At 35.1% G+C, this 17,046-nt stretch overlaps 1 protein-coding gene across 1 annotated transcript; it reads right to left on the bottom strand.

The window, feature by feature from the left end:
- Positions 1-2,743: 2,743 nt before the first annotated feature.
- Positions 2,744-6,892, bottom strand: LOC107773926 (putative inactive receptor kinase At2g26730). Its single transcript, XM_016593356.2, has 2 exons — positions 4,974-6,892; positions 2,744-3,676 (listed from the first exon to the last, which is right to left on the bottom strand). Exons 1-2 carry the CDS (start codon positions 6,268-6,270, stop codon positions 3,006-3,008), a joined length of 1,968 nt encoding a protein of 655 aa, XP_016448842.1. The 5' UTR covers positions 6,271-6,892; the 3' UTR covers positions 2,744-3,005.
- Between the last annotated feature and the right edge of the window lie 10,154 nt (positions 6,893-17,046).

Here is a 17,046-nt window from a genome sequence, read left to right as displayed (position 1 = left end):
CGGAACCTAAATTTCTGAGACGTCTTAACACATTTTATTCATTTAGAGAGAGACCGAGAATAATGGTGGAAGTAGGATTAGTAAGAATTTATATTTTTGGTTCTTAGTTGTTCATGGTGGTGTTAGGATGTCATATTATCACTTTTGGTGTTATTTTTTGTGGTTATAATATGGCATCCCTTTGTCTAATGCAATGCATACTTGATAGTTAGTTTGTATGTCGGTAAAAATTGATATATACTTTATCAATATTTGTGTTTGGTTAATGCATGAAGTTAGTGTACTTAGGTTGTTAAGTTACTTTCCAACTTGTTGGTGTACTTTCTTTCATTCTTAATGATTTTCGTAGACTCTAGCTTGATATTAAATTGAATCTCCTCTAATTATTTTTTAATTTTTGTTCCTTATAAGTTCAGTTGTTACTAAGAATTATGAGTATCCCATCCCATAGCTTGAAATCTAACTTTGATTCTTAAGGCGTGATTTGGCGATAATTACTCGTTGCTCAAATGCTTAAAGCAGAATAAGAAAATATGGTGTGTGAATACTCATCAACAAAGGCTCGTTGTTGGAGGAAGAAATACCTCGGTAGTTGCCTTAAGACTTCATAATTGTCAACTTAATAAGATGCTATAAATATTCACGTCATGGGGAAAAAGATCATGGTGAATACTCGGCACAATTTTGCATGGTGGGAAAAAACAAAGAGAAAAGCTAGAAGAAAAAAAATTGAAAAGGTAGAATATAATAAACATACAATAAGGATATTAAAAGAATTGTGACTCAATATATAAATGAATATATGATTGTCGATATTTTTATGTCTTTCACGTCTTAAGTTCAACAAATGATTACGAAGGAGATGACTAATCTGTAAGGAAGAAGTGCAGTAAATAAAAAAGATATAACGGGTTATTAATGGGTTTTAAAAAAATAGGTATTATTTTAATTTGGTTGCTTTCCGTTAGGTGGAGGGTATTTTTAAAAAATTTGGCTAACGGTAAGGATAAATGTGACCCGATAGTATAACGGACGGTAAATATGAATAATATACTAAAATAGAGGGGTATATTTGGCCCTTTTCGGCTTTTCCCATGCTAAATTAAGATCAAGCATCTCATAACTTCTATCAGGTGGATTCTCCATCGTGTAACAAAATTTGTATTACTACAAAAATAATTACAATGACAAAATTAGTGACTAGAAAATATGTTTGTTTTAAAGGTACTTTGTCTTATAATAGTAGTGTTTGGGCTAATTTACATACACCTCGATTAAATTTATCAAATACTTGCTACTTCCCACCAACACAATTATGGGGTAATTCAAGGATTAGTCAAATAGAAAAAAAATAATTTGAGCCTGTTTAGCCATAAAATTTTCAATTTTCACTTGAACATAATTTTTGGATTTTTCGAAAATTTGAGAACTCCAAACAGTTATTTTTCAAATTTTTCACTCAGATCACTCACAAAAATTCAAAAACAACCCAAAATTATATTCATGTCCAAACACAACTCTAATTTTCAAATACCATTTTCACTTGAATTTTCTTTCACTTTTTTTCCGGAATTTTATAATTCTTATGTCCAAACGTCCACTTAATTTTTGTCGACCTGAGATTCATGGTTTTTTGCCCACTTAATTGACCACTTATACGGCAAGCATATCATGTTATTAAAAAATTTCTATAAGTAAACTATATATGATGAATTTAGTTAGTATAACTCTAATAATTCAAACTGTACTTCACTTCAGACTCTGGGCTCAAAGCCATCCAGTTGAAGGAAGGGATACGTTTTTCTATTCTATTTTGGGACTTGCGTGAAGGAAAGATCATCCCTTTTTTTTTCCTGCCTGATTTTTGATATTCATATTGGAATCTCGACTAATCGGGATTCTCACCGTATGGTTCGTGAAAAATGGAAGTGCTCCTATCAGAATATTTATATCTATAGCTCGAACCTGAAGTATCTGATTCAGGATGAAGAGATTCTGTTCATCTCATCACATTCCTTTTTGGAAAGCCAATACACATTGAATTAGTCAAACTTTTCTATAATAATCATTCTCTATAACAATATTTCATTATAACGGCCAAGTCTTTTTGATACCGTTTTTCATGTTTATGTTATATATTCTTTATAACAACATTTAGCTATAGCAGTCAATTATATAGAAATTTGATTGTAATATAGTCGTTCTTTTTTGAGATAGAGACAATACGATTAAAATGGAAAGCCAACACACATTGAATTAGGGCAGTGTTTGGACCAACAGGCAACTTGCAATAGGGGCCCTCACCATATTGGAAAAAATAACCCACATAGATAATGTTATCATTAAAACTTTAGATACTGACCCTATATTGTCTTTGTATTTTTTAATTGTCTCATATTTTTCTAGAGTGATAAATATACCTCAATGCCGAACAAAAAAAAGTCCTCTGAATTTAAAGATGCCACAATTTCAACTTTCAAGTTTGCTGTATTAAACTAATTTGAGTGTGCAAGTCAATCAAAGAACCTAATGCAAAGAAAAAAAGAAGAAGAATTAATCGAAAAAGCCGCTCACCCAATCTCTTAAACTAAAATGAGTTGGCGAATATATATAACTCATGTATAATATAGGCATAATTTATACATACCGGCTAAAAAGAGTAAGCATTGTATCTGGCCAGCTATTTGTGTAACAATCCCGTGAAAAAAATCGTTAACTAGATTATCCAATAAAAAGAATGAGATAATTAAAACACCCAATTTAATCCATCAAATAGACAATTCCAATTTCCAATCACGTCATGGAAAATAATCAAACCTTTTCTACTTACCATCCTATAGAAATTGTTGCACAAATTTACTTAAATAATTTGGAGACAAAATAAATAAAAAAATAAAGACAAATGATAGGTACCCTAACGCCAAACCACTCCCCTAACAAACAATATTTTGCACAAAGAAATGTCCAGTTTTCATTGTCTTGTCTTCTTTTTGATGTTTTGCTTTTTAAGGTGTAATACCAGAAGGTGAGGTTCTTGATACCTGAGGAGGTGTTTGGCTATCGGAACCTTTCGATGGATCATCGGAAGATTGTCGGAGACCATAGTCAGTGTCACCTCTATTCATTTCGTCGATCATCCTTACAACCTCTGGCATAGCGGGTCGTTGATCTGGTACGATTGAAACACATGCCATTCCGATCTGAAGTAGTTGTACCATCTCTTCTTCTACGTTATGGTACCTCATTAGCTCGACGTCAAACACCTCGGCTGTCCATTCTTCCCTAACGACACTTTGGACCCATCTCGGCAAATCAATGCCTTCTTCGCCTAGTGAAGCTTGATTTGGTGATTTCCCTGTTAAGAGCTCCAATATCAGCACGCCAAAGCTATATACATCGGATTTAAATGTGGCCTTTCGGGTTTCCACAACCTCTGGTGCACGGTAGCCAGCAACACGGTGATTGAGTGGCGTTGAGTTGGAGAAAAGTGGGTTCAATCCGTAGTCTGAGACACAAGCATCTTGGTTGTCTTGTCGAAGGAGAACATTGGAAGCCTTTATGTTTCCATGAGCAATGTTTCCTGAAACATGGAGGTACGCGAGGCCCCGTGCTGCACTCGACACTATTCTCATTCGACTATCCCAGTCTAATGGTGTTCGGCCTGACCCTCTACTACCTGCAAGTTTTTACCAGACCAAATATTTCAGTTCCCAAAACAAAGAAAAAAAGAAGGCACGCGGATGCCAATGATAACCAATATAAATCATAGAACTTTTCTGAATTGAAAGACGATAGAGTGAAGCATTAAGTTGCAGCAGAAGAAAATGAGACAAAAAGAAAAAGAAAAGAACAGCAAACAAAATAGACAAAATCAAAACAATTATCACCAAATTGCTTGAAGCCAAAGTAAACACGCGTTTAAGCCCGCAAATAATGTTGAATGCATCACTTGCTGCTAACATCATGAAAAGAAATCCAGTGTGGCTTGAATACCACAACTGCTTTGGTTGGTCTTAAATTAGCACTTGGTATAGAATATCGCTGAATCGAGATTTCGTTGTGAAAAAGCTACTAAACTTTGGAATTCTATTCTTAACTCTTCTGAGTTGTAGCACCTTTCGAACAAAGCTTCTATTGAGGACGTTATAATGTGAATTAAAGATAGGTGTCTCAATTATACTAACATGTACAAATCCTATATACCATGGCATATACTCACTCCCTTCTGCTTTTGGCACATTTGGTTGGCAAGAAATAACAAAGTATTCAGAAACAAAATGGAACCAGTTAAACTTAAAAATTAACTTGCAAAAGCAGCTGAATTTTTCTACTTAAAAATTTACATGCAGGTCTCACTGCTGACCGAAGTGGATGTCTCTATAATTAGGCATATAGGGAAGGGAATCAAGCTGCGGACTACTTAGCTAAAATGCAATTTGATCAAGCTACCGAAGAACTTTTGCTTAGAACCCCTTGTACTTAGTCTTTATATTTCTGATGTATCTGATGCGAAGGGCTCAGTTTCCTCTAGGAATACTCCCCTGGACATTACTTAGGTTCTATGTTTTTGGTAAAGACTGTATCTTATGCCTTATATAATGGTCCGCACGTGTATAGAGCGAAAATCACGCATCCAAATTGGTTACATTTTCAGTCTTCTTTTATATAGGGAAAACTTATTTTATGGAAAATCGAATATAACCTATCCAAGCTCGGACACAAAGTGGTCAAGAAGAAGTAACAAGTTCCAAAAATCTTGCAAGGACTTAGCACTGCATTCACATCCAAGAAGATAAGGTTAAAGAGTCGGTAAACCATAAAATTCTAGTGTATAAAATTTTCAATTAGAACTAAATCTCCAAAAACAAAGTAACCAAATCAAGAAAACATAACCATTCAAGAAAAGAGCTAATTGAGGAATGAACGAGGAAGTGAATATAGAGAAGCATATATATATATATACACACACATACCATGAAGAAGAGCAGATAAGCTTCCAGCAGGCATGTAATCAGAGACCAACAATTTCTCATCTTTTGAGTAGTAAAATGCTCTGAGTGGGAGCACATTTTCATGCTTCATATTTCCCAAAACCTCCATTTGTAGCTCAAACTCCTTCCTCGTCGCCACCACATCCTTAAGCCTCTTCACTACCACTGTAGTACCAACCTCAAGAACCGCCTTATAACTTGTTCCCACACTTCCTTTCCCTAATACCTCCGCGGATGCCCTCAACAAATCCTCCAAATCAAATGTACTATACATTCCACCATCGATGAACACTAGCTTCTTATTCCTTTCCCCTTCCATTACATCATATTCTTTCGACGATGATGTCCCCGCTTCTCCTCCCGCCACTGCTGTAGCAGCTGTTGCCACTGGCTTTGGCTTTGCTTCTTTCGCTCTCACCTTACTTTTTCTCAAACAAATGTAAAGTATTAGCAACAATATGAGAAGCAAAACTACTGAACCGATTGATATTCCTACAATGGCTGCTGTAGAGAGCTTTTTCGATTTCTTAACTGATGGAATCAATACTGGTGATGGTGATTGTGAAGGCGATGGGAAAAATGGGGCACAAGGCGGCAATGGAGCGCCACATAAATCAATATTACCAGAAAACGACGAAGCTGGGAATTTCGACAAACTACTCGGAATTGACCCATTGAGATGATTATTTGCTACATTAAAATCAACAAGACCATCGTTAGACAAGCTAATACTCGGAAGAGTACCATTAAAACCATTGTTCTCCAAAAAAAGTCCAGTTAAACGGGTAAGATTGTTAATGGAAAACGGAATAGGCCCAGTAAAATTATTAGACGAGATATCGAGCCGAGTTAACCGAGTTAACCGGGACAAACTCGGTGGGAATTCGCCTGAAAACCGATTATCCTGAAGATAAAGACTACGTAAAAACTTGAGATTTGAAAACACATCCGAAGGAATTGAACCGGTGAGCCGGTTAGACCGGAGACTCAGAACTCGGAGTTGACTCAACCGGCCGAGTGTGTTGACTGGAATTTGACCCAACAGTCCAACACCAGGAAGCCGGAGAGAATATACAAACGATTGGGTCGGGTCGCATTCGACGCCAACCCAAGTACAAACTGATGTTGAAGAATTCCATTGAAGACGATTTTCGTGTGGAGTTTGAGAGAGGAAAGCAAGGAGAGCTTGCTTGTCTTGAGTTGGCTCCGAGTTAACTCGAGAATAACTCAGTAGTGTAAATAGTACTAACAAAAAACAGAGGATCGAAAGTGCTGCCATTGTAGTTAGATGAAGAGAATGGGTTTTGTTAAAGTGGTGAAAATTGTGCAGAAATTTTGGTAGTGGAAGATGCCATGAAAGAAGCTCTGAAATTTTAGAGAGAGGGAGAAGGACAGTCCTTAGCTGAAATTTAGAGAGAGAAAAAGCACAGTCCTTAGGGAAGTGGAAGAAAGGGCGAGCTACTATTGATTATTTTTTACCCTAATAATAGAAGTTTTGGATAAAAAGTCTAAAATTCTAAAGTACTTTCGGCAGAAGTTTAAAGCATATTAAGGGCAAAATTTTAAAATAACGATAAAATTATTTTTGTATGACCTTTGAAAAATTTGTGAATCGTAGAAATAATATTAATGCTTGTATTAGGGTAATCAGTACATTTTGTGTGACGTTAGGAAATTTGAGTCGTGAAAATAGTTACTAATGATTGTATTAGGGTAATTAGTATGTGTCTTTTCCTGCGTGAATATAGAATACTTTATACAGTGAACTGTATTTATTTTTTAGGAAGAATTTTTTGTTATAAATAAAAAAAATTAGCATTATAACTAAAATTTAGAGAGAGAAAAACATAGTCCTTAGGAGAAGGAAGAATGTATGTTTAGAGAGAGAAAAGCAAAGTCCTAAGGAGATGGAAGTGGAAGAATGTACTAATTAAGGGACAGTTCACGAGGAGAAAAAGAAAGAGAAAAAGTGAGCAAAGAAAAAAGAAAACAAAAAAGGAAAAGAAATGCTGAAGATGGAATTTTACTTTGTTAGTTTGTCGGCAATTTTTTTCCATGTTAGAAGGATTATTAAATTTAAATAAATAATATATGTATATTTAATATTTTTTTAAAGATAACTATAAAATTTGAACAAAAAATTATTGGTTCAACTTCCATAATAGAATTCTTTCTTTCACGAATCAAGCTCGCGAAACTTGTTTTTTAAAGAGTAACAGTAAAACTTGAACTCGGGATATGTACATTATTGACTGTATAACATTATTATTTTATAAAAAACATTTTTTATTTAAATTACTATTTAATACTCCCTATTTTGTTCGTTCCACTTTTATGACAATATTATTTTAGTTCGTTCCAAAAAAAATTATATTTTTTTTAATTTTAACACTATTTTAATTTTAAACTTTCTATTTTATCTTTAAATAAGATGATTTATAACTACTTAAATATCAATGATTTATTTTATATCACAAGTTTTTCAAAAATCATTCTTTCATTTTAAACTTCGTAAAATGAAACCTAAGTATTAATTTCGTCAATCCACAACTTTTTTCTTTTGAATGTTCTCTTGACATGAACAGTTTTAATCTAAATGGAAATATTTTCGTTTCACATCCTTATATTAAAACATATTCCAATTTATGACCTTGTATTTTTATTTATTTTTTGCGTGATACTTACCGTCTTCTATCTTGTTTTATGTGACACGATTTTTTTAGTATTTAAGAAAAATATAATGTATTTAAAAATAATTTACTTTTAAAAAATTTATTTCATCCTTAACGGGATGATTATCGTTACAAAAATATTTATAACTTATTTTGGACCATAAATTTTAAAAATAAAATTCTTAAATTCCGTTCCTAATTGGTAAAAAGGAGTCATGTTTTAAAGTTGGTTTTGGAATGACTACCTTTATTGAAGTACTTCGAAACTTTGTTGTGCTTTGACTAGTCGTTTCTAAAATAAATAACTAAAGAGTAAACAAAAATCTAAGCACTTTGTAAAATATTCAATAAAATCCTTATATTATCATAAGTACCTTTATTATATAAAATTTTCAAAAATATTCCTTAAGCAACATACATTAATCAAAATGGTAAATGTGTATCACACGTTCAGAATTCCAGATCACTTTATCTTTAATAAACTAATTTATTTAGCCAAACATGGGAACTATCAAAACTTAGATAAAAGAACAGAACAGAAATCATAAATGGGATGAAAATTCTCTAATTATAATCAACTTCTAAACTTTTAATTCCTAGATGTTTACTTGAGGGTGTGCTTAATTTTATTGGCTGCTCATGCCATATTTTCTTCTTTTTCTTTTGCGAGGGGAATCCTTTTATAGATAATAAAACTTGCAACGGTTTGGATAAGAGGCGGACTCATAATTTTAACTTTATGAGGGTATAATGATATTGAACCCATTAACCATATTGAATATTTGGTTCGAAATTTAATAAAGGATAATCCGGTGCATAAGAAATTTTGTGTCTGGGGAAGGGTCACATCACAAGGACGTGATATAGATAACTTACTCTAAATACAAGTATTAATGGCTATTTTTACGGCTCAAACACATAATCTATAGGTCATACAGAGATAATTTTACCATTGTTCTAAAACTTTTCTTAAATAGGGATGCAATACCGAGGATTTGTCGGGGTCATCAATCCTAGTACTACTCTCAAGTCTCAACTAAGCATGTTTATCTTCAAAATTTTGATGGAATCTGGTGTGTTGGTAATGGTATAATCGCATACTTAATAGATTGTATGGATTTTGAGCCAAATCCGTAAGACATTGTATTGAAAGATTTACTATTTCCTTTAGATGTAATTATTATTTTTGTAACAACTACTCACTGTAGCAACTAGCATGTTAGGTCATAATTCGTTGGTTCCAAAATGTCCTGTGTCTCCTTTACTCTTGCTTCTTTTAAAGCAAAGAAAAGTGTTTTTGTTTTTGGTGAGGTGGGTGGGGGAGGGGGGGGGGGAGGGGTTGTGTGGCACGAATTGAAAGCAAACGATAGAAGGGCTCCAGAGAAGGTTGGTGAGCTGGTGCATGGTTGTTTATTTGTACAGAAAATGAAAAGAAATGCTCTCTTAGTCCCATTTTATGTGATGTAATTTATTGAGTATAGAATTTAAGAAAGAAAGAAAGACTTTTAAAATTTATAATGTTAAATAAGTTCTAAATATTATTTGTGTATGTCACGATCCAAAATTCGTTAGAGGTCGTGATGGCGTCGGACACCACTGTCAGGCAAGCCAACACTAAACAGTTAATTAGATTCTCATTTTAATATTTTTGAAATCGTAAATTAACTTCAATTTATCTAGTAAAAGATGAATTTACAGAATAAATAACAATATTTTCTAATTTCAATACTGAACATCCCATAATCATCCCAGAACCCGATGTCACAAGTGCATGAGCATTTTTTAGGAATTTAAAATAAAATACAATAACTGTCCGGAATACAAATTTGGACAGGAAGCTCTGAAGGAGAATCTGTTGGCTGCGGAGCGTCGTATAGAATGCAGCTCACCTAAGTCTCCGCCATAATCGCGCCTCTGCGCCCACAAGGCCGCTAAACATATGTGTACCTGCACAAAAATGTGCATCAAGTATAGTATGAGTACGTAAATCAACACGTACCCAGTAAGTGTCCCGCCTAATCCCGAAGAAGTAGTGATGAGGGGTCAATTTTGACACTTACTAGTGATCCGATAATATCAGGTACAGTAAAGAAGTGAATGAATATGAGCTAGCGTAAATATATGAAACAAACAAGTATAAAATACGTAGTACAATTTTCCTCTTTACAATTTACTCACGCTTTCAACTAGCAAGTTCCTTCCGTAACCGGAGTATATATATATAGATATAGTGGATTTCATCAAAGAGGTTGTCATAATCCAAATCAGAGAAAAATTCTCAGACACACTAGCTTCTTGCCAAACGTTACGCACGATTCCATAAGGATAATATATATATAGAAAATGCCTAGGCATACGACCCGATCAAACATAAAGTAAACTGTGCACTGTCGAGGGTCGAACGGCGCGAACCATAGATGCATCTATTAACCTGCTGAGGTGAACGGTCCGCTCCCATGAGAGTGTGGTACATAAATCCTGCCAAGGTGAACGACCTGATCCCATAAGAGTAGTAGAAGGAAATACCCCGCTCGCGAATCATACGTGCGACGCGGTCAAATATAAATTTAAGGAATCTCGCCGCTCGCGGGTCATACTTACGACGCGGTCGAATATAAATTTAACATTAAAATCATATCTCTTTCTTGATTCTTTTCAAAATAAGGGAAATTCAGCTTGTAGCGTTTTAAGGAAATTACCCTGCTCGCGAAACATACATGCGATGCGGTTACACATAGATTTCTTAAGCTATTATAGCATTACTCAATCCTTTTCGAAATTATGAAGTTCAAACGAACCCTTTCAAATCTTACGTTCTTCAATTTCAACTCCTTTTAAAGCATTTAATAAGCAAATTCAATCTCGCTCCCTCTTAAGGCAGACAATAAACATAAATTAATAACAATATCAACAAGGCATGATGTGAGCCTAAAACTACCCGGACATAGGCATAGCTAGTAGCTACGTACAGAGTCTCGCCACCTCGTACGTACGTAGCCCCCACAACTAGAAGCACAAAATAATTTAGTTCACTTATGGGGTTAATTCCCTCTTACAAGGTTAAAAAAAAAACTTATCTCGCTCGGAAGTTTCATAACCGGCTCCCAAGCCATTCAATCAACTCAAGTCGATGCCCAACGCTCCAAAACTAGTCAATAAGTAAGCAAATTCATAAATATATACTCTAAGACTCATTATAATCCTATTTACAACAATTCTCAACTCCATTCGAAAAGTCGATAAAATTACCCTCGGGCCCACGTGCCTGGATTCCGAACATTTTTGAAGATAATTATTTCTCATAGCCTTATGAACTCAAATATATGATTTATTCCCAATTCCATGCCCAAATTTCGTGGCAAAAATCAAAAATATCAAGTTTTAGGTCTTTCTTCAAAATCTTAAATTTCTACTAGTTTTCATATCTAAATCAGTATATAAACCTTGTATTTAATTTGCAATAGGTGGGAATCACTTACCTTGATGTAGATAATGAAGATGAAGCTCCAAAATCGCTCCAATACCGCCTCACATGGAGGAAATGAAGTGCAAATGAGCCAAAACCTCGATTTTAAAAGAACACTACCTAGGTCTTTCCCCTTCGCGGTCGCAGAAATCCACTCGCGATCGCGAAGGCCAATTAATCAGCTGCCTAAAAGCTTCCCTTTCGCGAACAAGATGCCCAAAACGCGATCGCATTGCTCAACCCCCTTCCACTTTCGCGATCGCGAATACCTCTATGCGATCGCATAGAACAACCTTCACCAAACAGGCCATCCCTATTAACACAGCGCGTTCGCGATAGCCCCGACGCGAACGCGAATAACCTCCCGCTCGTCCCTCCTCGAACGCAGACCATTATACGCGATCGCGTAGAGTAAAAATCTCACCAGTCCACTTAACCTTTCGCGATCGCGGCCCTTTCTTCGCGATCGTGTAAGAGGAAACCAGATGCCCAAAAACCATCAATTCCTCAAAGTCCAATATCTGTCCGAACTCGATCCGAGACACACCCGAGGCCCTCGGGACCTCAACCAAATATGCCAACACATTCCAAAACACATTACGCACTTAGTCGGGCCTTCAAATCACATCAAATAACATCGAAATAATGAATTGCATCCCAATTCAAACTTAATGAACTTTGAAACTTCAATTTCTACAATCGATGCTGAAATCTATCAAATCACGTCCGATTGTCCTCAAATTTTGCACATAAGTCACATTTGACATTATGGACCTACTCCAACTTTCGGAATCGGATTTCGACCCTGATATCAAAAAGTCCAATTCCGGTCAAACTTCAAAAAAACCTTTAAATTTCTAGCTTTAGTCAAATGACTCCAAAATGACCTTCGGACCTCTGAATCCATTTTTGGACGCGCTCCCAATACCAGAATTACCATACGGAGCTATTCCCAGACTCGAAATTCCAAACGGACATTGATAACATTGAAATGCACTTCAATCCAAATTTATGAAATTCTTCCAAAATGCCAACTTCCACAATAGGCGCTGAAATGCTCCCAGGTCTTCCAAAACCTGATCCGGACATATGCCCAAGTTCGAATTCATCATACGAACCTGTTGGAACCTTCAAATCCCAATTTCGAGATCGTTTACTCAAAAATCCAACCTTAGTCAATTCTTCCAACTTAAAGCTTTCGAAATGAGAATTTTCTTTTCAAATCAACTCTGAACTTCCGAAATTTCAATTCCGACCACGCGTACCAGTCATAATACCTGAAGTAAAGTTGCTCATGGCCTCAAACTGCTGAACAACGCGCTAGAGCTCAAAACGACCGGTCGGATCGTTATAGTGTAGTTATAAATTATCCCATTAATGAAAAATAAGAAGTTTAAATTTAAATTATACATATAAAAAAAGAGTTTCCAAAAGCTTTCCATAAACCAAGAGCAAAAATTATTTAGTTTTAAGGCAGTTCTTGATTTGGGAATACATGCCAATTTGTTTCTTAAAAAAGCTTCGTACCATTGTGAGACTAGTCTGGTAGGGTTTTTGTCTAAGCTAGCTAGTGGCAATGTCGTGTCTTACTATTTTGTGTTTCAGTGCCGGGCCTATTTACTAGCTATCGCTTTTTCTTTGCATCTTTCTTCTGAATTTCATGGAGTTCCTATTTTTCCTATGATTTCTGTGGTGATACTGTTATTGTCTTCTTTTATTTTTTTGTCCTCTTGAGCCGAAGATCTTTCAGAAACAACCTCTTTACCTCTTCGGGGTAGGGGTAAGGTCTGCGTACACACTACCTCCCCAGACCCCACTAGTGGGATTTCACTAGGTTGTTGTTGTTGTTTCTTAAAATATTAAGAGCTCGTTTTGGAAAAGCAAGGAGTTTGTCTCAAAATCTAACTTGGAGATCAATTGTTAGAAAAAGGATAGCTGCTCGCCGAGTAGTTCAGATTCGATATGAGAATTTCGGTTTGGATTTTGGATTTTCGATTTTCGGATTGAAGAAATGACAATCCAAATCCAATCCAAATAAGTTCGGATTGAATTGGATTTTTTAAGTTAGGTTTCGGATTAATCAGCTTGGATATTATGGAATTTCGGTTTTGAGCGTATAAGTTGATATGTTTCTACTTTTTACAAAAAATGAATATCTAAATGAAGTACTCATGTTAAATTGCTTGAAAAGTTACTCATTCTTGGCGCAATCATCCAAATAAAGTATTAAGGTAATGAAATTATTACTAAAAAAAAATACAACATAGACATTAATATGGCCCATTAAAAGTAGCAATAGTAAAATCATGTCCAAATAGAAAGTATTCTGACAGTAATTTAGTAATTAATATTGAATATATGAGATAATATCTTATGGGTAGGGTATTGAAGTTATTACTATTGGCATATGGAGAATGGACTAAATATAAAGTATAAAAATTTTGGATTTTCGGATATCCAAAAATCTGGACTACCAAATCCAATATCCAAAAAATTCAAAAATAAATCCAAAATCCAATCCGTAATTCGAAAATCCAAACCAAAAATACAAAAAAAAATCGGATTTGTATTTGGAATTAGGATTAGGTGAATGACACAGTTACCGACAAAAATAAAACTATTTACTCTTATCTACCCATTTATTTTTCTACCCATCAAACTAATTACATTTACTACCCATAGTAGTTTTTGTAGGGATTTTTCTCTTTTTTCTCCAATTCTTTTTTATTTCTATGCTTCTTTTCTTTTTCCCTTTTTTTCTTTCTTTTCTCCTTTTCTTTTTTCTCGCTTTCTTCTTATTTTTTTTCTTTTTTCTCTTTTATTCATTTATTTTTGCCCAAATCGTATTATTGTTATTTTTACCATAACTTATTTCACACTCAAATTTGCCTCCTTCTTTATTTTTTTCTTTTTATTTATTTTCTTTATTTTTGTTCCTTTTCTAATTTCACGTGATTGTCATGCAAACTTTGATCTCCTTCCCTACAAATATCAGTACACACTCTACCATTAGCAGTAACACAACTAGTTATGGATCAAAAAACATAATCTATGGCCACCAAATCTATCACGACCCAATTTCACCTATAGGTGGTGATGGCGCCCAACACTACAGCTAGGCAAGCCAAGTAAATAAATTAAGCATATATTGACAAAATTTAAAACCAAGAAAATAATAAAAATCAAATTCTACCAATGTGTGTGCCAAGACCTAGTGTCACAGGTGTATGTGCATCTAGTAGATTATACAAAACCTCAAATATTGTCTGAAATAAAATAGACATAATGAAAAATACAAGGAGAGACACTAGTAGCTGCAGAACGGCTCAGAAAGACAGCTCACCACTATGTCCCTGGATAGCGTGGGTGTAAGATGATAGGTCCCCCACTAGTACTTGCCTCAGGTCCTGCACAAAAAGTGCAGCAAGTGTAGTATGAGTACGTAAACAACGTGAACCCAGTAAGTATCAAGCCTAATCTCGAAGTGGTAGAGACGAGATTACCGACTTTAACACTCATTATGGGTCAATAATAATAATAATGGAAATACAACTAGGATATTTAAATCAGCATGATTTATAGAATTTAAAATAATTTATTTAATCAGCGGAAATAATCAAATTCCTTCAAATGCAACAATCCTCAGTATATTAATAAATTCCTTCAATTCAAATAATTTCCAATTTATCAATTAAATATCATTTACCGGAATAATAATTAATTCTTTAACAAGCAAGAATAATAATTCATTAAATTTCAAGGATTTTTCAATTTATCAATTAGCTTCGCAAGCTGAAATAACTATTTAAGTATCGTGTAATTATTATTATTATTAAGCACGATTTCTGCCGAGGACGTACGACCCGATCCAAAGTGTCGTGTACACTGCCGAGGGACTTGCGGCGCGATCCATAGATGCATCTATCCTGCTAAGGCGTTCGGCCCGCTCCACAAGAAAGGAGGACATTTTCTTATGTGCCTCCGGAAGGAGAATATATTTATTATAAGATAAATTCTGCAGGAAGAACAATTGTTTTAATCAATTAATTAATTTAGACAGAAAATCAAACATATGAGGTTTCCATCCTTTAATATCTTTATCTAACAATTCACAATATATTCATATATAGCAATTAATATTAATTAAAAAAAGAATACAGTTTACACAAGTAATTCATGCTTTGAGTCCTAAACTACCCAGACTTTAGCATTAATAGTAGCTACGCACAGACTCTCGTCACCTCGTGCGTACGTAGACCCCGCAATTAGCAACAATTATTCAATTTAATCTCTATGGGATAATTTTCCCCTCACAAGATTAAACAAGAGACTTACCTCGTCTCAAAGTCCACTTTTCGATTATCGCATCACGTAAAATACTCGATTCAATGCCGAAAACTCCGAAACTATCCAAAAGTTATATAAAATAATTAATATATGTTCAATAATTCGAAATTCATCTATTAATTAAATTACTCTATCTAAAATGGTAAAATTCTTAAAATTCACCTCGGGCCCACGTGCCCGAATTCAGGAAATTTTTGGATGAAAACGTTACCCATAATCTCAAGAACTCAAATATATAATTTCTATCCAATTCCATAACCATTTTTGTGGTTAAAATCTCATTTTTACAAAAATCTAGGTTTTTCATCTAAATCTTTGATTTCTAAGATTTACTAGTCATAATCTACTTATAATCTATGTATTTAACTCAAGGGGTATATAATTAACCTACCTCCAAGTTGTTAGTTGAACTCCCTTCTCAATAGCACTGAAATCGCCCGAAAATGGAGGAAAAATGGGCTCAAAATGTCTGATCCCCGATTTTTAACCATTCTGCCAAGTAGTGGTTTCGTACCTGCGGAAGGGGTACCGCACCTGCGATGGCAGGCCTTCTTTCCCCCTTCCGTTTCTGCGATTGAAACTCGCATCTCTGGCTGTCAAAGTGAAGGTGCGAACGTACCAGAAGCAGAAAGCTTCAGCAGTTTTCTCCCAAGTCAGAAATTGGTCCGAGCCTCGTCTGGTTAACACTCGGGACCCCCGAAGGCCCACCCGAACATACCAACATGTTTGAAATCATAAAACGGACTCACTCGAACTCTCGAAATGCGTAAAACAACATCAAATCTAAGAATCATACGCTAAACCAAATTGATTCAAACTTAAGAATTTCAAGTTCTTCAATTTACTTCCAATGTGCCGAAATATACTTAAACTACTCGGAATGACACAAAATTTTGCGTGCAAGTCTTAAATCACTATACGGAACTATTTCCAAACTCGGAATTCCAAATGGGCTTCAATTACTTAAAATCCTACTCCAAACCAAATTTAAAGAATTTTAAACCTTCAAATAGTTAATTTTTACTATTAAGCGTCAAAACGCTCCCGGGTTATCAAAAACCTGATTTGGATATACGCCCAAATCCAAAATCATCATATGAACCTATTGAAACCGTCAAATCCCGATTCTGGGGTCGTTTTCCCAAATGTTGACCGAAATCAAACTTGGCCTTTTAAGGCTAACTTAAGGAATCAAGTGTTCCGATTTCAACCCAAACGTTTCCAAATCCCGAACCAACCATCCCCGCAAGTCAATAATCATTAAAAGCACATACGGGAAATTTTATTTTAGGGAATGGGGTTCTAAAAGTTAAAATGACCGGTTGGGTCATTACATTCTCCACCTCTTAAACAAACGTTAGTCCTCGAACGGGTTTAGAATAATACCTGGAGTGCTAAATAAGTGTGGATATTTGCTCTGCATGTCCTCCTCAGACTCCCAAGTCACTTCCTCGACTAGTTGGCCCCTCCACTGGACCTTTACTGCAGAAATCCTCTTGGACCTCAACTGGCGAACCTGTTTATCAACAATGGCAAATGGCCTTCTTCATAACCCAAACTCTTATCTAGC

Source organism: Nicotiana tabacum, chromosome 14, assembly GCF_000715075.1.
Source record: "Nicotiana tabacum cultivar K326 chromosome 14, ASM71507v2, whole genome shotgun sequence".
Classification (NCBI taxonomy): Eukaryota; Viridiplantae; Streptophyta; class Magnoliopsida; order Solanales; family Solanaceae; genus Nicotiana; species Nicotiana tabacum.
The sequence above is the reverse complement of the archived record's forward strand: the minus strand, read 5'-3'. Positions and strand labels throughout refer to the sequence as shown.

Coding starts and splice junctions, on each gene's coding strand:
- LOC107773926 (XM_016593356.2), bottom strand. CDS start 6,270: ATGGCAGCACTTTCGATCCTCTGTTTTTTGTTAGTACTATTTACACTA. Junction 3,677..4,973: donor CTTATCTGCTCTTCTTCATG/GTATGTGTGTGT, acceptor AAAAACTTGCAG/GTAGTAGAGGGTCAGGCCGA.